Source organism: Rhinopithecus bieti, unplaced genomic scaffold, assembly GCF_001698545.2.
Source record: "Rhinopithecus bieti isolate Rb0 unplaced genomic scaffold, ASM169854v2 scaffold_57210, whole genome shotgun sequence".
NCBI classification, from domain to species: domain Eukaryota; kingdom Metazoa; phylum Chordata; class Mammalia; order Primates; family Cercopithecidae; genus Rhinopithecus; species Rhinopithecus bieti.
The window spans coordinates 624992-647414 of record NW_016823439.1 but is presented as its reverse complement, the minus strand read 5'-3'; the positions used below and the strand labels follow the sequence as shown (position 1 = coordinate 647414).

The following is a 22423-nucleotide window of genomic DNA, read 5'->3' as shown; positions in this document are numbered from 1 at the left end:
TTTTGAGACGGAGTCTCGCTCTGTCGCCCAGGCTGGAGTGCAGTGGCCAGATCTCAGCTCACTGCAAGCTCCGCCTCCCGGGTTTATGCCATTCTCCTGCCTCAGCCTCCCGAGTAGCTGGGACTACAGGTGCCCGCCACCTCGCCCGGCTAGTTTTTTGTATTTTTTAGTAGAGACGGTGTTTCGCCGTGTTAGCCAGGATGGTCTCGATCTCCTGACCTTGTGATCCGCCCGTCTCGGCCTCCCAAAGTGCTGGAATTACAGGCTTGAGCCACCACGCCCGGCCAACTAATTTTTGTATTTTTTGTAAAGACGGGGTTTCACCATGTTGGCCAGGCTGTTCTCAAACTCCTGACCTCAGATAATCCACCCACCTCGGCCTCCCAAAGTGCTGGGATTACAGGCTTGAGCCACTGTGCCCGGCCTGTCCTGCTTTTTTTTTGAGACAGGGTCTTGCTCTATTGCCCAGGCTGGAGTACAGTAGTGAGATCATAGCTCACTGTAACCTCCGGCTCCTGGACTCAAATGATCCTCCTGCATCAGCCTCCAATGTAGCTGGGACTACAGGTGCATGCCACCATGCCCAGCTAATTTTTTTTTTCGAGACAGAGTCTCCTTCTGTCCGCCAGGCTGGAGTACAGTGGCACGATCTCTGCTCACTGCAACTTCTGCCTCCCTGGTTCAAGCAATTCTCATGCATCAGCCTCCCAAGTAGCTGGGATTACAGGCACCCCGCACCACACCCAGCTAATTTTTGTATTTTTAGTAGAGACGAGGTTTCACCATGTTAGCCAGGATCATCTTGAACTCCTGACCTCAGGTGATCCACCCACCTCAGCCTCCTGAAGTGCTGGGATTGCAGGCTTGAGTCACTGCACCCAACCCCCACCCAGCTAATTTTTAAAATTTTAGTAGAATCATGGTCCCACTATGTTGCTTGCCCAGGCTGGTCTTGAACTCCTGCCTTAGCTTCCCAAAGTGTTGGGATTACAGGTACGAGCCACTGAGGCCAGCCTAGTCCTGCTTCTTTATCAGACATCTAAGAGTGCAACGGACCCAGAGAACACAGACATCTTTTGACTAACTATAATCCAGCAACCACTGGCTTTATTTTCCTACATTTTCATTTGTGCTCTCCCAGTTTTTTCTATAGAGGCCTGTATCACTCCCCTCTCACCTCTCAAGTTTCCTTGGGGTTGGGAGACATCTTTCCTGGCTTATATAGGGTCCCTGGGAAGGGTGCTTTGGTCTGAGATGTGGGTTTAGAGAGCTCTTGGAGTATTTAGGTTTTTTCCCTCCATAACTTTGTTCTAAAGATTCTGGATAGAAATAAGGAGACCCCAAGAAGGGCCCTTCCCCCAAATAGCTTGCCATTCCTTCTCAGGCCTGAGGACATCCTATTTTGTTTTTTTGTTTTTTCCCCCTTGAGTGAGGGTATTACCTTAAAGACCATTTCTCTGGGGGAGAGACCCATTAAGACTTTAGTCAACCAGGTGCATTGATGTGAGTGACTTTCTGTCCCCTTAGAAAGCACTTTCTGGCTCATCTGACTGGGGTAGGACTGAATTGGTTATCTGCATCCTGCAGGGTCCTTTGAGCTTCTAGGTTCTCCCCAGCAGCTTGGGCTTGGACAGGGAGGGGACAGGGCAGGTTTACTGGTGGTATGGGGGGACCTCCCCTGTCAGGTTTTCCCCTGGCCCATCCTGGATGCACATACCAGACTTTGAGAAATTTCTTTTCATTTTTTGTGGTATGAAGCAGCTCAGCTGAGGGAGAGGAATCCAGGTTTGGATCCAGGGGGCCTGAGTCATTGGGACGTCAGGCCTTTCACTTAGCCTCACTGAACTTTAGATTCTCCATCTGTAAAATGGGGATCCTTGGTAACCGTGAGGATCGTATGGAAAGACTGGAAATCACAAAATGCTACAGTGTCAGGGCCCCAGTCCTTTTTTTTTTTTTTCTTGGCATTTTATCTCTTGCTTGCAGCGATCCCAGTTCCCAGTGCTGCACATGGAGGTGATCGTGCACCTGCTGCTCCAGATATCTGACGCCCTGAGATACCTGCATTTCCAGGGGTTTATCCACCGCTCCCTCAGCTCCTATGCTGTCCATATTGTCTCCCCAGGTGAAGCGAGGCTGACCAACCTGGAGTACATGTTGGAAAGGTGGGCACAACATGGAGTGGGACTTTGTCCTGAAGGTGATCTCCCTTGGGGACCTCTCCTGTAGAGACAGAATCTGATCTGGGTGGGACTCCTCATTGGTGAGATGAACCTGTCCATCAGTTGATGAACCTGTCCCAAATGCTACTTACCCTGTCTGCCAAGGCTAGAGGAATTTGGAGACATTTTAATAAACATTTAACAAGTATGATCTCGTATGAGCTAATGTGTATAAATGCTATAATTATCCACTCCAACATTTTTAGTGACTTTTCTTTTATTATTATTATTATTATTATTTTATGAGTCTTGCCCTGTTGCCTAGGCTGGAGTGCAGTGGCACAACCTCGGCTCACTGCAACCTCCACCTCCCGGGTTCGAGCGATTCTCTTACCTCAGCCTCCCAAGTAGCTGGGATTACAGGTCCTCACCACCACACCTGGCTAATTTTTGTGTTTTTAGTAGAGATGCAGTTTCACCATGTTGGCCAGGCTGGTCTTGAACTCCTGACCTCAGGTGATCTGCCCACTTCGGCCTCCCAAAGTGCTAGGATTATAGGTGTGAGCCACTGCGCCCAGCCCTTTCAGCAGCTTTTGACACAACAAGGTATATTTCTCACTCACATTGCAATCCAGTGTGTGTTGGAGGCAGGGACAGTGTTCCCTGTCACTCTAATCTGTAGCTTCACCACCTTTCAGACTTTGATCCCCCACTGCATTCTTTGCACTGCCAGTCAACAAGCAAGAAAGAACATGGAGGAGACACAGTGGGGTTTGGGGCCAGTCTGAAATGGTTATGTTACTGCCTCCCACTTTGCAGTGGCCAGAGACCAGTTAGCTTCTACTGGAGGGAAGCTGAGCTGTCCCTTAGCTGTGCATCCTGGAAGGAGAGAAGGTGATGGGTGCTGATGAGCCTAATGGTCTGTCACACCTCCATCTGGGTCAGGCACTGGCCTAGATAGACATGGAGGTCATTCTCTGCCCTCAAGGGGCTCAGCACAGTGAGAGAGGCAGTCAAAATTCAGGAATTGGTAAGGGGGCTTAGTTTTCTGTTGGCAAGAGTCAAAGTCCTCCTGAGAGCCCCCAAGCTTTGAGAGGCAGAGGCTCTCCCCTGTACTTCCTTACTGCCATCCACAGCTCTGAGCCTTTGGGCCAGTATTGGTTCTGCTCTTCTGTGAGGCCTTGGCCACTGTGCAGACCCCTTGCCTAGAGCCACCTACTTCCTTTTACCCTTGTCTGCCACCTACCCATCACTGATGCTTTGTTTCTGGTCTCTCACCAGATCTTTGCTTGTCACATACTCTGTAACTTCTCTCAAAGATGAAAAGCTCCATAAGGCAGGGATTTCTGTTTTATTTACTGCTATATCTCAGATGTCCAGAACAGGCCTTTGCATTTGTGCCCTGAACATATGTTTTTTGAACAAATGAAACAAAAAGGCTCTCACTTCCCCAGACCTGGAGTGCCTCTTGTCCCTCTGCATGGAGAGGAGGCAGAGGTCAGGTTGTGCTTGGCCTTGTGGGCCCTGGTGAGGAGTTTGAATTTTATCTTAAGAACACTGGGATGTGTTCTTAGGATAGGCATTTTTGAGCATTATAGTGTCACGGATGATTTGTAGGTTAAGATCCTTCCTCTTGGCTGGGTGTGGTGGCTCATGCCTGTAATCCCAGCCCTTTGGGAGCTGAGGTGTGTGGATCACCTGAGGTTGGAAGTTTGAGACCAGCCTGACCAACATGGAGAAACTCCATCTCTATTAAAAATGCAAAATTAGCCAGGCGTGGTGGTGCGTGCCTGTAATCCCAGCTACTCGGGAGGCTGAGGCAAGAGAATCTCTTGAACCCGGGAGGCAGAGGTTGCGATGAGCCGAGATTGCACCATTGCACTCCAGCCTAAGCAACAAGAGTGAAACTCCGTCTCAAAAAGAAAAAAAAAATCCTCCCTCTTGCTCCTGTGCATGGAGAAGGGGCTGTGATGGGGCAAGAGAAAGCAGGGGAGCCATTAGGGTATGACTGGAGCCATGGCACTTTTCTGGATGGGAACAGGCAGAGGCCAGATAACTGTCACTAGTTGAGCTGCTCAGGTTCATATCTGGTCCATTTTTAATCTGAGTTAAAAGCTTTCAGGGTCTCATTATTGCCTGCAAGATTAAGTCCAGACCCCTTTTCAGGGAGCAGAAGCCTCCCCAAGTGGGACTCCACCCATAGTGCCAATCTCCTAACTGCCCCACTCCCTCCTGACCATCTGAAGGCACTTTCACTACACTGCTCTCTGCATCTGGAATACCTGGCACACGCCAGTTTAGCCTTTTAAACTCACTTCAGAAACAGTCTCCCAACACTCTCTGTGAAGTCTATACTGATGCCCTTATCCCCTGAGGCACTTTGCATATTCCTCTCCTCACATGCGTCATGCAAATGTACCACAGTCATTTCTATACAAGTGTGTCTGCCCCACCAGATGGGGAGTTCATCACCAGCTCTGGGCCTGCCACATGTGGTAAGTGCTCAGTAAATATTTTTTACTTTTTATTTTTTTGAGACAAGATCTTGCTCTATCGCCCAGGCTGGAGTGCAGTGGCACGATCTCAGCTCAGTGCAACTTCCCAGCGTCAAGCGATCTTCCCACCTCAGCCTCGTGGGACTACAGGCACATGCCACCATATCCAGCTAATTTTTGTATTATTATTATTATTATTATTTGAGACAGAGTCTCGCTCTGTTGCCCAGGCTGTAGTGCAGTGGCAAGATCTTGGCTCACTGCAAGCTACGCCTCCCAGGTTCACGCCATTCTCCTGCCTCAGCCTCCTGAGTAGCTGGGACTACAGGTGCCCACCACCACGGCCGGCTAATTTTTTGTATTTTTAGTAGAGACGGTTTCACCATGTTAGCCAGGATGGTCTCAAACTCCTGACCCTGTGATCCGCCTGCCTCCGCCTCCCAAAGTGCTGGGATTACAAGCGTGAGCCACCGCTCCCGGCCAATTTCTGTATTTTTTATAGAGATGGGGTCATGCCGTGTTGCCCAGCCTGGACTTGAACTCCTGGACTCATGCGATCTGCCTCCCAAAGTGCTGGGATTACAAGTGCGAGCCACCACACCCAGCCTTCTTTTTTGGGGGTGGGGGACACAGGATCTGTCTCTTTTGCCCAGACAGTAGTACAGTGACTCACTACAATCTCAATCTGCTGGGCTCAGGCAATCCTCCTGCCTCGGCCTCCCAAAGTACTGGGATTACAGGCATGAGCCACTATACCTGACCAGTAAATGTTTCTTAAATGATTGGATGACCTAGTTGAAGGAAAAATTTGAAATGGTTCAGAGCAGGGTTGACCTCTCTGGCTATGTGTGTTAAGGAGCAGTGGAAGCTAAGGGGTGTGCACTTTTGTCAGTGATGGAGCGCCATCTGATGTAGAGAGAAAGGTCCCACAGTTTCTTCTCCTTTTGCTCTTCAATAGAAATGTGAATCCTAGAATGAAATGCAACTTTGGAAATGGCCCAGCCCAATGCTGTCCTTATATAGTTGAGGAAACTGAGCCGCCCAGGGGTGAAGCAATAGTGTGAAGTTACCCAATTGATTGGTTAGAGACATAGATGGGCCTTAACCAGATGGCAGAGGATGTCTCCAGGACATAGGGGCAGAATGGATTGGAGGTTGAGGACAGGAACACCAGCCAGGAGACCATGAGACAGGGCCTAGTGGTGACCATGGAGCCAAAATGGGAGGGAATAAAGTGAAATGCATGGAGTTGCTGGGGTCAACAACTGGCCAAGTGAGGGAGTAGGAGGTAACCAAGGGTCTGTGAATGTCTAGGAGTGACCTCAGGATGGAACTTCAGGTAGAAGTGTCAGAAATGTCAGTCAGCAAGCCATTGCAGGTGAAACAACATACCCTTCTTTGAAAGCTGATAATATGAGTTGATTATTCACCAACCCAAAATAGCCTTCAATCCCACATTTATTTTTGGTAACACTCTACTAGGGCATATCAGTTTGTTGAATGTCATTGTCAAGGGTGGTGTTGCATCTCTTGGTATAAAAGTGATACAGCAGTTTCTCCTACCCTTCAGCTCCTTTTTTTTTTTTTTTTTTTTTTTTGAGACGGAGTCTTGCTCTGTCTCCCAGTCTGGAATGCAGTGGTGCAATCTCGTCTCACAGCAACCTCCACCTCCCAGATTCAAGTAATTCTGCCTGAGCCTCCCAAGTAGCTGAGATCACAGGCGCGTGCCACCATGCCCGGCTAATTTTTGTGTTTTTAGTAGAGATGGGGTTTCGCCATATTGGCCAGGCTGGTCTTGAATTCGTGACCTCAAGTGATCCACCCGCCTTGGCCTTCCAAAGTGCTGGGATTACAGGCATAAGCCACCACACCTGGTCTTTTTTTTTTGAGACCGAGTATCGCTCTGTTACCCAGCCTGGAGTGCAGTGGCTCAGTCTTGGCTCACTGCAACCTCTGCCTCCCGGGTTCAATATATAAATATTTGTGTATTAAATTTGTATGCATATCCACACTGTTCACACTATGCCATGCCATAGGTGACTTTTCAGCAATACAACTAAAGTCAATACTAGCTTTTACACCTTCATGACTTCATGAACTGACTGCCCTCTATCCAAAGATTTACTGGAAGAAACTTTATTTAGGGAAGTTTGCTCAAATCTGAGAAGCCCATCTCATCCTCTAAAATCTGTCCTTTTTCCAGACTAACAAAAAACTTGCTGTCACTTGCTTTTTAAAAGCTTAATTCTTAATTATCAACTGCCAGTCATTAAGTCTTGACTGAATGCCTCCCATAATATTCATACTAATTCTTTACATGAAAGAGCGCTTTATGGCTCACCAAGTGTTTCTACATCCATGATCTCATTTGATTGTCATGACAGCTGTAGGCTGAAGTCAGTGCTGAGTTTACCCTGAGGCCTCTTGCTGGGCCAGAAGACATTTAGGACGCTCTGACTTAGCTCTTAAGGAGTCTGGTTGGGAAGATGAGTTATATAAGCCTATGAGTGAACCCTTGAGTGCTAAACTGAGAGGGCGCTTTCTCAAAAGGGCAGGAGTTCAGAAAAGAAATAATCATGAGGAGTTGAAGAAGTCCCAGATGGCTTTGATAAAGCAGATGGGGGTTGAGGGGGCTCTTGAAAGAGTTTGCATTCATTTATTCAACAGCAAGCATCAAGGCCCTGGTGTAAGCCCAGGAGTACAGTGATAAAGGCAGATGAGGTGCTTACTCTCATGGAGCTGACTCTCTAGAATGGAAGGGAGACAGATAATAAACTAAATAAATGAACACAAATTCAGATAATAAGTGCTCTGAAACCAATAAAACAGGACTACTTTAGGCAGTCAGGGAGGGCCTCCTTGAGGAAGTGATTTTCAGACAAATATCTCAGTCACAAAAAGTAGCTAGTCACTCTAGGATCTGTGGGCAGGACATACCTGGCAGAAGCTGCCAGTGCAAAGACTTGAGGGGCTAATGTGCTAGGTATGTTGGAGGAACTGAAAGAAGGCCCCTGTGACTTGAGTGGAGTGGGCGAGCAGTAGAGTTGCCAGATGAAGTTGGGGGAGAGGGCCTAGGTGGAACAGTAAGGAATTGCAGGTGTTGGAACAGCTCTGAAGCAGTGTGGATTAGCTCATTGTCTAGCTAGGTTTCCAGAAGCTCAAAGAGGTTGTCGGCCTTCAGAGGCAAAGTTTTCACAAATGCAGTATGTTGATTAAAAGACCCACGAGCCTGGCCAACATGGCGAAACCTCATCTCTACTAAAATATAAAAATTAGCCGGACCTGGTGACACACACCTGTAATCCTAGCTACTTGGGAAACTGAGCAGGAGATTCGCTTTAACCTGGGAGGCAGCAGAGGTTGCAGTGAGCCAAGATCATGCTGCTGCTCTCCAGCCTGGGTGACATGGCAAGACTATGAATGAATGAATGAATGAATGAATGACCGACCCTTTAAGGCATGAGCCCTGACTTGTGTGTTTCCTTCCCTAGCAAGGACAGAGGTGAACAGAGGGACCTGACTCGAGTGCCCCTTCCTACCCAGCTGTACAACTGGGCCGCACCAGAAGTGATCTTACAGAAGGCAGCCACAGTGAAGTCGGACATCTACAGCTTTTCTATGATCATGCAGGAGATTTTAACAGGTAGATCAAGATCATTAATGGTTGACCAAAGTCCCTATTCTTAGGTTGTATTTTTCTCCCCCAACAGGAGTTACTTATATGAAAATACAAGACTTACTGAAAAGAGACTTCTTGGCTGGGAGCAGTAGCTCACGCCTGTAATCCCGGCACTTTGGGAGGCTGAGGCGGGTGGATCATCTGAGATTAGGAGTTCAAGACCAGCCTGGCCAACATGGTGAAACCCCGTCTCTACTAAAAATACAAAAATAAGCTGGGCATGGTGGTGCATGCCTGTAGTCCCAGCTACTTGGGAGGCTGAGGCAGGAGAATCTCTTGAACCTGGAAGGCAGAGGTTGCAGTGAACTGAGATAGCGCCACTACACTCCAGCCTGGGTAACAAAGTAAGACTCTGTCTCAAAAGAATAAAAAAAAAGATTCAGCAAAGCCCATCCATCTGCTTATGAGTGACAATGCATTTAATCCAAACAAAAAATTTGTTTTTATTATTTTTATTTTTTTATTTTTTACTTTTTTTTTTTGAGACAGAGTCTTGCTCTGTTGCTCAGGCTGACATGCAGTGGCTCGATCTTGGCTCACTGCAGCCTCTGCCTCCCGGGTCCGAGCGATTCTTCTGCCTCAGCCTCCCGAGTAGCTGGGATTACAGGTGCACACCACCACACCCAACTAATTTTTGTATATTTAGTAGAGGTGGGGTTTTAACATATTGGCCAGACTGATCTCGATCGCTTGACCTTGTGATCCACCCGCCTCGGCCTCCCGAAGTGCTGGGATTACAGGTGTGAGCCACCACACCCAGCTGAACCAAACTTTTTAACCTGAATATTGGTATCAGTACTTATGATCTTTGTGAGGTATCCCTTGATAACTTGTAAATTAGGGGGAAAGACTCGCCTCTGAGAAGTAAACTATGAAATTAAACACACCCTGGGTCTATTAGATGTATGAACAGTGTCACTTGAAAGAAATGGATGTACTTCCAAACCCACTGCTCTGATGTGGAGAAAGTAGTCACATATCCGAAGATGGAAGGAATCCCTCAAGAGGAAGACGTGCACACACAGTAAAATCACATTCATTAAGGGCTGCTTTTTTTTTTTTTTGACAGAGTCTTGCTCTGTCGCCCAGGCTGGAGTGCAGTGGCGGGATCTCGGCTCACTGCAACTTCTGCCTCCCGGGTTCAAGCGATTCTCCTGCCTCAGCCTCCCAAGTAACTGGGACTACAGGCGTATCCCACCATGCCTGGCTAATTTTTTGTATTTTAGTACAGACGAGGTTTCACCATGTTAGCCAGGATGGTCTGGATCTCCAGACCTCGTGATCCGCCCACCTCAGCCTCCCAAAGTGCTGGGATTACAGGCGTGAGCCACCACGCAAGGCTGTATTCAAATTATTTTCACAAAAGTTGACTAATCTCTAATACAAAAATCTGAAGTCCAAAATGCTCTAAAATCTGAAACTTTTTGAGCATCACACAAAGGAAACGTTCAATGGAGCATTACGGAATTTGGATTTCTCAGATTAGGGATGCTCAACTGGTATGTACAACGCAATTATTCCAAAATCGGGAAGAAATGTAAAAACACCTGAAATCGGAAACACTNTTTTTGACAGAGTCTTGCTCTGGCGCCCAGGCTGGAGTGCAGTGGCGGGATCTCGGCTCACTGCAACTTCTGCCTCCCGGGTTCAAGCGATTCTCCTGCCTCAGCCTCCCAAGTAACTGGGACTACAGGCGTATACCACCATGCCTGGCTAATTTTTTGTATTTTTAGTACAGACGAGGTTTCACCATGTTAGCCAGGATGGTCTGGATCTCCAGACCTCGTGATCCGCCCACCTCAGCCTCCCAAAGTGCTGGGATTACAGGCGTGAGCCACCACGCAAGGCTTTTTTTTTTTTTTTTTTTTTTTTTTTTAAGATGGAGTCTTACTCTGTTGCCCAGGCTGGAGTGCAGTGGTGCGATCTTGGCTCACTGCAACCTCTGCCTCCTGGTTTGAAGCGATTCTCCTGTGTCAGCCTCCCAAAATAGCTGAGATTACATGTGCTCGCCACCACACCCAGCTAATTTTTGTATTTTTAGTAGAGATGGGATTTCACTGTGTTGGCCAGGCTGGTTTCAAACTCCTGACCTCAGGTAATCCACCCACCTCAGCCTCCCAAAGTGCTAGGATTACAGGCGTGAGCCACCGTGCCCGGCCAAGGTCTGCTTTTATATGGTGTTTGCAGTCCCAGAGGCAAAACGACAATATATGTGAAATGAGTATTGGGCTCCCGTGCCAGCGGGGAGCCCATATGTATATGTTGCTGACACTATTGTTTGCTATCTCTGTGGCAGTGATCTCCCTGGTAAATGGGTAAAGTGGCTTCTCACTTATGAATTGACCTTCCAGGTAGTTTTTTTGTTTGTTTTCTGTTTTTGTTGCCAGGCTGGAGTGCAGTGGCGCAATCTCAGCTCACTACAACCTCCGCCTCCCAGGTTCACGCCATTCTCCTGCCTCAGCCTCCCAAGTAGCTGGTAGTACAGGTGCCGGCCACCATGCCCGGCTAATTTTTGTATTTTTAGTAGAGAGGGAGTTTCACCATGTTGGCCAGGATGGTCTCAATCTCTTGACCTCGTGATCCACCCACCTCGGCCTCCAAAAGTGCGGGGACTACAGGCGTGAGCCATCGTGCCCAGCCCCTCTGGGTAGTTTTTCTACAGAAAGAAATTAATATATAAAGCAATGAATTGTTTCTGAAGTACAGTGGGTTAGAAAAAAAAAAATAAAGGAGTTAAGTAACTTGCCTAAGGTTACCCAGCTTCATCTAATTTCTTTTCCCCCCACTCTACTCTCTGGTTTCCTAATGTTACTCCTTTGTATGACTTTTTCCTTACAGATGACATACCCTGGAATGGCTTAGATGGCTCAGTTATTAAAGAAGCCATAGTTTTGGGGAATTATTTAGAAGCTGATGTGAGGCTTCCGAAACCTTATTATGATATTGTTAAGTCGGGCATCCACGTCAATCAGAAAGACCGAACTATGAACCTTCAAGATATCCGGTATATTCTGAAGAATGATTTAAAGGCAAGCCCTGAAGTTGTTGGGAGTTTATTTCTGCTTATCTAACTCAGGAAAGTAGGGAGTTAGAGACTAAGACGAAGCTGGAGACCAAGTTATAAGAAATTTTCGAAATCCTCATTTTATTACACTATTTCTGTGTTCTTGAGAATAGCCTCACTGCTTAACTTGGTGAAAGCAGCATGGAACTGAGGAAGGGAGCTAGGGAGGTTCAACACATAGGCATAGTAGGGGCACACTGCAGGCACTTAGTGGAGATTCTATGAATGGTAGCTATTATTATTGCTTTTAAGGTACTGGCAATTACAATAAACTAGTTCATTAGGACTAAAGTCAGTCTACCCAACAGGAATAAGAGGGAGTTTATCAGATGGTTTCTAAAGTACCAGTGACATTCAGGATGACTGAGACTATGTCCTTGACAATATTTCCTGTGTTACAGGATTTTACTGGAACCCAGAGAACTCAACCAACCGAGAGCCCCAGAGTGCAGAGATACGGACTCCATCCTGATGTCAATGTCTATCTAGGACTGACTTCAGAACATACCAGAGAGACCCCTGACATGGAAATCATAGAGCTAAAGGAAATGGGTATGGCCTTAATTCACAGGCTGTGTTACTTTGACACAAATGTGTTCTGAGAGTCACATGAGCTACAACTAATTGACTCCTCTAAACTGTAGATATGACTTGTTTGTTCGTTTTGTGAGATAAAGTCTAGCTCTGTTGCCCAGGCTGGAGCGCAGTGACACAATCTCAGCTCACTGCAACCTCCACTTCCTGTGTTCAAGCGATTCTCATGCCTCAGCCTCCTGAGTAGCTGGGATTACAGGTGTGTACCAGCTTGCCTGGCTAATTTTTGTTTTGTTTTGTTTTGTTTTGTTTTTTTGAGAGGGAATCTTGCTCTGTCACCCAGGCTAGAGTGCAGTGGCGGGGTCTCGGCTCACTGCAACCTCTGTGTCCCAGGTTCAAGCAATTCTCCTGCCTCAGCCTCCTGGGTAGCTGGGATGACGGGCATGCCACCACGCCTGGCTAATTTTTGTATTTTTAGTAGAGGCAGGGTTTCTCCATGTTGGCCAGGCTGGTCTCAAACTGACCTCAGGTGATCCGCCTGCCTTGGCCTCCCAAAATGCTAGGATTACAGATGTGAGCCACTGCACCCGGCCTAATTTTTGTATTTTTAGTAGGGACAGGGCTTCGCCATATTGGCCAGGCTGGTCTTGAACTCCTGGCCTCAAGTGATCTGCTTGTCTTGGCCTCCCAAAGTGCTAAGATTACAAGCATGAGCCACTGTGCCTGGCCACTGTAGATGCAACTTATACTGGGAAAAGATGGATGCCTTAGGAAGAAAATCAAGATCCTTGAAATTATTAAGGTAAACTTTTTGGGCTCCATATGTATATACCTAGTGTGGATCTAGAGCTAAGTCATAATAATTGAGTTTATTTCTAGCATGATTACTCTTAAGATTTTATCTAATTGTTTCACAAATAAAAATGCTCATTATAGAGAATTTGGAATAGTTTAAAGAAGAAAATTACCTTTTTTTTTTTTTTTTTTTAAGAGACAGGATCTTACTCTGTCACCCAGACTGGAGTATGAGGCACAGTTATACCTTACTGCAGCCTCCAATTCCTGGGCTCAAGCCTCTCGAGTAGGCAGGACTATAGGTACATGCCACCATATCCTGCTAATTTTTTTTAATTTTTTTTTTTTTTTTTTTTTTTTTGAGACACAGTTTTACTCTTTCTCAGGCTGGAGTGCAGTGGTGCAATCATAGCTCACTGCAGCCTCAATCTCCCAGGCTCAAGTAATCCTCCCGCCTTGGCCTCCCAAGTAGCTGGGACTACAGGTGTGTACTACTACACCTAGCTAATTTTTTTAATTTTTTTTTTTTTTTGAGATGAGTCTTGCTCTGTCGCCAGGCTGGAGTGCAGTGGGGTGATCTCAGCTCATTGCAACCTCCGCCTCCCTCGTTTAAGCGATTCTTCTGCCTCAGCCTCCCAAGTAGCTGGGATTACAGGCATGCACCACCATGCCCAGCTAATTTTGTATTTTAGTACAGATGGGGTTTCACCATGTTGGCCAGGATAGTCTCAATCTCCTGACCTCGTGATCCACCCACCTCGGCCTCCCAAAGTGCTGGGATTACAGTCATGAACCACTGCACCCAGCCTAATTTTTTAAAGTTTTAGTAGAGACAAGGTCTCACAATGTTGCCCAGACTGGTCTTGAACTCCTGAACTCAAGCAATCCTCCTACCTGGTCCTCCCAAAGTGCTGGAATTACAGGCATGAGCCACCACACCTGGCCTAAAAAAGTTTTTTTTTTTTAGAAATGAGGTCTCATTATGTTGCTCAGGTTGGTCTTGAACTCCTGGCCTCAAGCAGTCCTCCCACTTCAGCCTCCCAAAGCACTTGGATTACAGGTATGAGCCACTTTGCCCAAGTAGTTTTACTACATTTTAGTACATTTGAAAACCTTAGAATTTAGAACTGGAAAGGACCTTGCAGTCATCAGGCTTAATGCCTTCATATTACAGATGAGAAAACTAAGGTTCAGAGAGGTTGTAACCTGTTCAGGATCACAGAGAACTTGTTATAGAACTGGAACCCAGGCCTTCCAATTCCAGCCAAATGACCATTCACTCTGACTCTCCATCAGCAGTGCTGGAGGCCTCCAGGGTGGTCCCGTAACCTCATTACTTGGGCTGCTTCATCCCTTTCTCTGTAAGCTGTACACCTGTAAACCAGGGGTGGTGGGTGGTCAATCCTAGCATTACTTTTTGAGTTTTTTTATTACTTCCATAATGTAATGGCTCCTTGGGTGGTATCTAGGCTACTTTTTTTTTTTTTTTTTTTTTGAGACAGAGTTTCACTCTTGTTGCTCAGGCTGGAGTGCAATGGTGCAATCTCGGCTTACTGCAGCCTCCGCCTCCCAGATTCAAGCGATTCTCCTGCCTCAGCCTCCCAGGTAGCTGGGACTACAGGCATGCACCACCATGCCTGGCTAATTTTTTGTATTTAGTAGAGATGCGGTTTCACCATGTTGGTCAGGCTGATCTCAAACTCCTGACCTCAGGTGATCCACCCGCCTTGGCCTCCCAAAGTGTTGGGATTGCAGGCGTGAACCACTGCGCCTGGCCCTAGGCTACTTTTATCATATGCTCACCAAGAGCATAACTTTAACTGAGAAATAGTCAAACTCTTTTGTGTGAAAAGAAGGCTGTGAATGTGGTCCTTAAGATTCAGGGGAGCTGGGCACGCTGGCTCACACCTGTAATCCCAGTACTTTGGGAGAGTGAAATGGGAGGATCACTTAAAGCCAGACGTTTGAGAGCAACCCAGGCAACACAGCAAGACCCCATCTCTATAAAACATAACAAAACAAGATTCAGGGGCCTATAATTCACATGTCCTGACAGTTAACGCATGTTTGGGCACACAATAAAGCTTAGAATATTTCTTCCATGGCTAGACCCCTGCCCTGACAACAATTTCTGCCTCATTCCATGTCAAAATAGGAGCTTTCACCTAAGTGACACATACTCCCTCACCCTTTGTGAGTGTATCCAGTAGTCTTCCACAACTGGGAAGGAGATGGGAAAATAAAAAGCTTTTTTTTTTTTTGACAATCTTTGCCTCTTGAACAAACCAAGGCTGCTTAGCGGCCAAATATGTTCATTTTAATGAGTTGAATTTTGCTGTTCTTTTCAATAGGCAGTCAATCTCATTCTCCAAGGGTTCACTCTTTATTCACCGAGGGGACACTAGATCCTCAGGCCCCAGATCCATGTCTGATGGCCAGGGAGACTCAGAATCAAGATGCTCCTTGCCTTGCTCCATTTATGGCAGAAGAGGCCAGCAGCCCCAGCACAGGTCAGGCAAGCCTCTGCAGTTTCGAAATCAACGAGATCTACTCAGGCTGCTTGACTTTGGAAGATTACGTAGAAGAGCCTCCAGGAGCTGCTTCATCTTTGGAGGCAGACGGACCTAACCAGGTAGATGAACTGCAATCCATGGAAGATGAGCTGGATAAGATGGAGAGAGAGGCGTGTTGTTTTTGCAGTGAGGATGAGAGCTCTTCAAAAGCTGAGACAGAGTACTCTTTTGAGGACTGGGACTGGCAAAATGGTTCACTCAGTTCACTTAGCGTTCCCAAGTCAACCAGAGAAGCCAAAAGCAATTTGAACAACAGTTCCATGACTGAGGAGTATCTCATCAGTAAGTGTGTGCTGGATCTAAAGATTATACAGACAATAATGCATGAGAACGATGATAGGCTGAGGAATATCAAGCAGCTATTAGATGAAGTTGAGATGAAACAGAAGGAGCAGGAAGAGCGCATGTCTTTATGGGCCACTTCAAGAGAGTTTACAGATGTCTACAACTTACCTCCGGCTGTGGGCCCTCCATCTATAAACTATATTCCTCCTGTCCTACAGCTTTCAGGGGGTCAGCAGCCAGATACCAGTGGCAAGTGCCCAACCCTACCAAGATTTCCAAGAATGGTAAGAGACTTTCAAGGGGGACATTTTGGCAAAAGATCCAGGAAAAGAAATGGTTATGGCTGGAAACCTTTCACCCAAGTCTCCGAAGTAAGCACTGGGAATCAGTCAGAGATGAGCCATCAGGTAACCTAAGTGGGAGGAAGGGGCAACCTAAGCAGGAACCCAGTGCTGGGTTTGACATTGCCCCTAACCTGTGTGGAGGAGGGACTGACTTATATATGCAACCGACTCATAGCAAGGTGCTCTTAGCTTTAGGAAATCAGTCCTCCATGATGGAATTTCAAGGTAGATACTCTCTGCCTCCCAGTCCAGACCCAACACACAGCCCATGTCCTTCTCTGTAAATTCGTATGTATCAAATTGATCCATATTAAATTGCTGTTTTATTAGTTAAAATGGTCAAGTATTGGGAATTTTGCATGGCTCAATTTACTGAATAAAGTATCTTGGATAGGTATTAATCTCCATTCTAAGTTGCTTATTCATTCATTCATTCACTCATTCAACAAGCACCTGCAGAACCAGAGGCTATCTAGACTCTGGGTTTGTTTGTTTTTTTTTTTTTTTTTTGAGACAGAGTTTGTTGCCCAAGCTGGAGTGCAATGGCATGATCTCAGCTCACCACAACCTCCACCTCCGGGGTTCAAGTGATTCTCTGCCTCAGTCTCCCGAGTAGCTGGGATTACAGGCTTGCACCACCATGCCTGGCTAATTTTTTGTATTTTAGTAGATATGGGGTTTCTTCACGTAGGTCAGGCTGGTCTCAAACTCCTGACCTCAGGTGATCCGCCCGCCTCGGCCTCCCAAAGTGTTGGGATTATAGGCTTGAGCCATTGCACCTCGCCTAGACTCTGGGTTCTGATGATGAATAAGCCACAAACTCTGCCCATAAGTAGCTCAAATACCAGTTGGGGACTGAGGGACCTGGTGGATCAAAGAAAACCCCTCAGAGGAGGTGAGCAGACACCATAGGAGCTGGCTGGAAGGTATAGCTTGCAGAGAGGCTCCTCCTTAAGGACAGGGCTGTCGTCTGACTCCTCCTGTGTCCCAGCACCTAGCATGATGACCAGTACATAGAAGGAACTCAATAAATAGTGAAGGAATGAGGGGATGAATGAATTAATGAATTTGAACAAGTTCATACTCAGAGAGCTGGCTGCCTCTTGAATTATAGAATCTTAGAGTTGGAAGATCCCTTAGACATGAATTAGCCTGTCAATTTACAGAGTGTGACGCTCAAGCCCAGTGATGTAAACTTCCTGAGGCCCAGCGATGTCAAGATGCGGATGGGGTAGGAGAGGTCTGCCCCATTGGAAGGCGGATGTTATTACTGATATTATTTAGAATATCTGGCCCATGATGATAAAATGCAGGCCAACTTTTACTGAGTTTTGTTACTGTTTTAAAATTCTCTGCTTAACAGTTATCCTCTTTTTTCATTTTTTATTTTATTTTATTTATTTTGAGACGGGGTCTCACTCTGTTGCCCAGGCTGGAGTACAGTGGCACAATCTCTGCTCACTGCAACCTCTGCCTCCCAGGTTCAAGCAGTTCTCCTGCCTCAGCCTCCCAAGTAGCTGGGACTACAGTCATGTGCCACCATGCCCAGCTAATTTTTTGTATTTTAGTAGAGACAGGGTTTCACCATGTTGGCCCAGCTGGTCTTGAACTCCTGACCATAGGTGATCCACCTGCCTCGGCCTCCCGAAGTGCTAGGATTATAGGTGTGAGCCACCATGCCTGACCATATCACCCTTTTATTGCCTATACAGGGCAGATAGCTCTCCCTGCCACCCCTCAACTTGTTGTGCTACAACCAAGGGCCAAGTTGGTTAGGGGCAGGTCTCCTGATTCCTGGTCTGTGTTCTTTCATTGTACAATGCTGAATCTTAGTGAGGCTTCAGTCCTCACTTAGAACATTTGGAAAAGCATTGGCATTTATTTTGCTGGAGTGAAGTGGCACTATCATGGCTCACTGCAGCCTCAATCTTCTGGACTCAAGCGATCTTCCCGCCACAGACCCCTGAGTAGCTGGGACTACAGGCTGTACCAGCACACCCAGCCAATTTTGTGAATTGTAGAGATGGGGTCTCAGCACGCCCAGCCAGTATTTATTTCTTTATCTTTTTTTTTTTTTTTTTTTTTGCCCATAGAGATGGGGTTTCATTATGTTGCCCAGACTGCTCTCAAACTCTTGAGCTCAAGCAATCCACCTGCCTTGGCCTCCCAAAGTGTTGGGATTACAGGCAAGAGCCACCATGTCCAGCTGTCATTTGTTTTTACATAAAGAGAAGACACAGCCAGGTGCAGTGGTTTACGCCTGTAATCCCAGCACTTCGGGAGGCCAAGACGGGTTAATCGCTTGAGCCCAGGAGTTCGAGACCAGCCTGGGCAACATGACGAAACCCTGTCTCTACAAAAGATATCAAAATTAACTGGGCATGGTGGTGTGTGCCTGTAGTCCCCACTACTCGGGAGGCTGAGGTGGGAGGATCACCTGAGCTCAGGAAGTTGAGATTACAGTGAGCTGAAATCATGTGACGGTACTCTAGCATGGGCAACAGAGTGAGACCCTGTCTCAAAAACAAAAAAGGCACAAACAATTTACTTATATCCTAATATTTCTGTTTCCATAGAAAATTAGAGTTTGCTAGAAAACGGTTAGAAATCACTTTTTTTTTTTTTTTAAAGACAGAATCTTATTCTGTCACCCAGGCTGGAGTGCAGTGACACTATCTCAGCTTACTGCAAACTCCGCCTCCCGGGTTCAAGTGATTCTTCTGCCTTAGCCCCCCGAGTAGCTGGGACTACAGGTGCGCGCCACCATGCGCGGCTAATTTTTGTATTTACTCCTGATCTCGTGATCCGCCCACCTTGGCCTCCCAAAGTGTTGGTATTACAGGTGTGAACTACCACGCCCGGCCTGAAATAACTTTTTTATATATTATGTTTTATTATCTATTGCTGCATAACAACAACAACAAAGCCCAAAACCTAATGGCTTAAAATAACAATAGTTTATTATTTCTCACAATTCTGTGGGTCAGGAATTTGACAGGGTTCCCCTGAGTGGATCTTCTGTTCCACATGGCCACTGGCTAGCATCACTCACTTGTTTGCAGTCAGCTGGAGGTTGGACTGGGCAAGAAGGTCCAAGAAACCTCTACTAACATATCTTGTACCTTGAGCTCCCCCAGGTGGCCTCTCTTTGCACTTGACTTGTCATCATTCAATAAATAGTCTCACCCAAGCTTCTCTACAGCATAGCAGCTGACTTTGCAAGTGAAAGGTAAAACTACCAGACCTCCTAAAAGTTAGTCCTGACCCTAGGATTATATCACTTTTCGCTGCTTTCTGTTGATCAAAGAAACTCACGAGGCCAGCCCAGATTCACTGGGCGGGAAAATAGACTCCAGCTCCTTATAGGAGGTGTGTCAAGGTGGACAGAAGGGAGGGAATTGATGGTGGCCACTGCTGGAAACCATCTATTAGTACATAGGATATAAAATAATGATATCATATTTATTTTTTCCTTAAAATGTCACCGTCCTTTTTTAGCATTAGAGAAAAGCCATCTCTATCTAAATGAATTTTTCAGACAATTGAAGTTTATTTCTTTAATTTCTTAGTTCTTAAAATTTTAATTATATTGAATGAAAACGTTACAGACTTCATGATATTCTAAATATCTATTTTGATTATATTCTAAACATATTCTAACCTTGGTGACAGTGGTGTTTTTCTGAACACCTGTTATGGTGAAGCATCATGATACAGTGCTATCTTAAGCTTCTGCTAAGGAGTGTTTGCCCATACAAAGGCCTCTGAATCTTATACTTCAGGGAGCATGTAGTAATTTTTTGTGCCTCCTTCTCACTTTTACACATCTTGCTCCCATCTCCAAACTCCACATTTGTTGCTTTAATTTGCTGTAGGCTAGGAAATATAATTAACTAAGTTTGTTAGAATTATGTTAAACTTGGGATAAGTAGAGCCAATAGTCTCTTGAATAAAGAGCATAGACTTTCACTTGTTTTACTTTTGCTATTTCCTAAGTATTGTAACCTTTATTGTATTCTATTTTATTTTCATAGCATCCCCAGTGGTAGGTATTATCGTTCTTATTTTATGGATGAGGCAACTGAAGTGCAAGGTTCTCTTAGTGTCAGGGCGCAGTGTCTCACACCTGTAATCCCAGCACTTTGGGAGGTCGAGGACGGTGGATCATTTGAGGTCAGGGGTTCGTGACCAGCCTGGCCAACATGGTGAAACCCTGTCTCTACTAGAAATACAAAAATTAGCCGAGTGGTAGTGATGCACGTCTGTAATCCCAGCTACTCAGGAGGCTGAGTCACGAGCATCTCTTGAGCCTGGGAAGCAGAGGTTGTGGTGAGTTGAGACCATGCTACCACACTCCAGTCTGGGCAACACAGTGAGGCCCTGTCTCAAAAAAAAGAAAGAAAGAAAAAAGAAAAAGATTCTCTTAGGTTAGTCTGAATAACACTTAGACTGGAACCCAAGGGCCATGACTCCTGCCACAAAGATCTGCTGTCTTCATATTCATAGAGGACGGGGAGAGTGGATTTTTAAAAAATTTCTATCTTGTCGGCTTATTCTCCACTTGTACCCTGTCTGGGGTAGGTTCCTGGAGACCAACATTTCTGGGTAAAGACCTCAGATAAGCTGGGCACAGTGGCTCACACCTGTAATCCCAGCACTTTGGGAGGCTGAGGCGGGTGGATCACGAAGTCAAGAGATCGAGACCATCCTGGCCAACATGGTGAAACCCTGTCTCTACTAAAAATACAAAAATTAGCTGGGTGTGGTGGTGCGCGCCTGTAGTGCCAGCTACTTGGGCGGCTGAGGCAGGAGAATCTCTTGAACCCAAGAGGCAGAGGTTGCTGTGAGCCAGGATCTCGCCACTGCATTCCAGCCTGGCGACAGAGCCAGACTCTTTCTCAAAATAAAAACAAAACAAGAAACAAAATTAAAAAAAAGATCTCCAGATAAGAGATGGGTTAGCAGATAGGAAACATGCAAAGGGAAATCCTGGTAGGTCTGGTTATTTCTATACATTTAGCAGGAATAGCTTTGAAAATAGTGTGAGAGTGAAGAGAATGGGAATTCTCTCATCAAAGCACTGAAACATGTTTATTGCTTTTTAAGCTGCCGACACTTTGTGACCCTGGAAAACAGAACGCAGATGAACAATTTCAGGGCACTCAAGGAGTCAAGGACAGTTTGGAAAGAAGCAGGATCCAAAATACCAGTAGGTGGGTCAACATTTTGTTGTTCTTAATGTCACTATGCCTTTAGACTTCTGCGTGTCTCTGAGGCCACTTGGTGATCTTCATATGTCTAGTGACAAAAGGACTGTGAGTGATGAAGAAGAGCAGCATCATAGGAAGTTGAGGAGACATCAAAGCCCAAGTGGCTGACAGGTTAATCAGACAGAACTCATCAGTTGTTAGAAGCAAAGCATCTTGCCTTTCCACAACTGCCCAGATAGTTTTCTTATAAAACAAACACCAGTTATTCCATTTACCAGTGCTCCAGAAACCAAACTTATTGGAAACCAAGGTTGTTTAAAGTGTCACTGGCTCCAGAGGGAGAGTTGAACAATGTCACTATCACCCTGGGGTGTGTGATTTCCAGCCAAATGAATGAAATGAATTGACTTTAGCACAATTTACTGGAAGAAGAGTGTGTGTATGTTTGTATATATATTCATACACATATATGTTTATATAATACATTCATATAGGTATATATATTCATGCACACATATGTATCTATGTATTCATGCAAATATATGTATATACACATTTATGCATATGTATACATACATCTATCCATACATACACACACACACATGCTGAGTTTTAAAGAACTTAAGTAAAATAGGCCGAGCGTGGTGGATCACGCCTGTAATCCTAGCACTTTGGGAGGCCAAGGTGGGCAGATCACTTGAGGTCAGGAGTTCGAGAGCAGCCTGGCCAACATGGTGAAACCCTGTCTCTACTAAAAATACGAACATTAGCTGGGTGTGGTGGCGGGCACCTGTAATCCTACTCGGGAGATGGAGGCTCAATAATCGCTTGAACGGCCAGGCGCAGTGGCTCATGCCTGTAATTCCAGCGCTTTGGGAGGCCAAGGTAGGTGGATCACGAGGTCGGGAGATCAAGACTGTCCTGACTAACATGGTGAAACCCCGTCTCTACTAAAAATACAAAAAATTAGCCGGGCGTGGTGGCAGGTGCCTGTAGTCCCAGCTACTCGGGAGGCTGAGGCAGGTGAATGGCGTGAACCCAGGAGGCAGAGAGCTTGCAGTGAGTGGAGATCGCGCTACTACACTCCAGCCTGGGTGACAGAACAAGACTCCATCTCAAAAAAAAAAAAAAAAAAAAAAAAAAGAATCGCTTGAACCTGGGAGGCAGAAGTTGCAGTGAGCTGAGATAGCACCACTGCACTCCAGCCTCAGCAACAGAGCGAGACTCTGACTCAAAAATAAATAAATAAATAAAGAATGAACTTAAATAAAACAAATTTATT

At 46.0% G+C, this 22423-nt stretch overlaps 1 protein-coding gene across 1 annotated transcript in view; it reads left to right on the top strand.

Moving 5' to 3' along the window:
- Positions 1–22423, top strand: part of TEX14 (testis expressed 14, intercellular bridge forming factor) — a 113613-nt gene that overhangs the window by 54277 nt on the left and 36913 nt on the right. The window contains exons 10-15 of the mRNA XM_017861563.1: positions 1892–2165; positions 8149–8300; positions 11175–11365; positions 11802–11952; positions 15081–15871; positions 21038–21144. Coding sequence (XP_017717052.1) covers positions 1892–2165; positions 8149–8300; positions 11175–11365; positions 11802–11952; positions 15081–15871; positions 21038–21144 — 1666 coding nt within the window. The remainder of the gene's footprint in view (positions 1–1891; positions 2166–8148; positions 8301–11174; positions 11366–11801; positions 11953–15080; positions 15872–21037; positions 21145–22423) is intronic.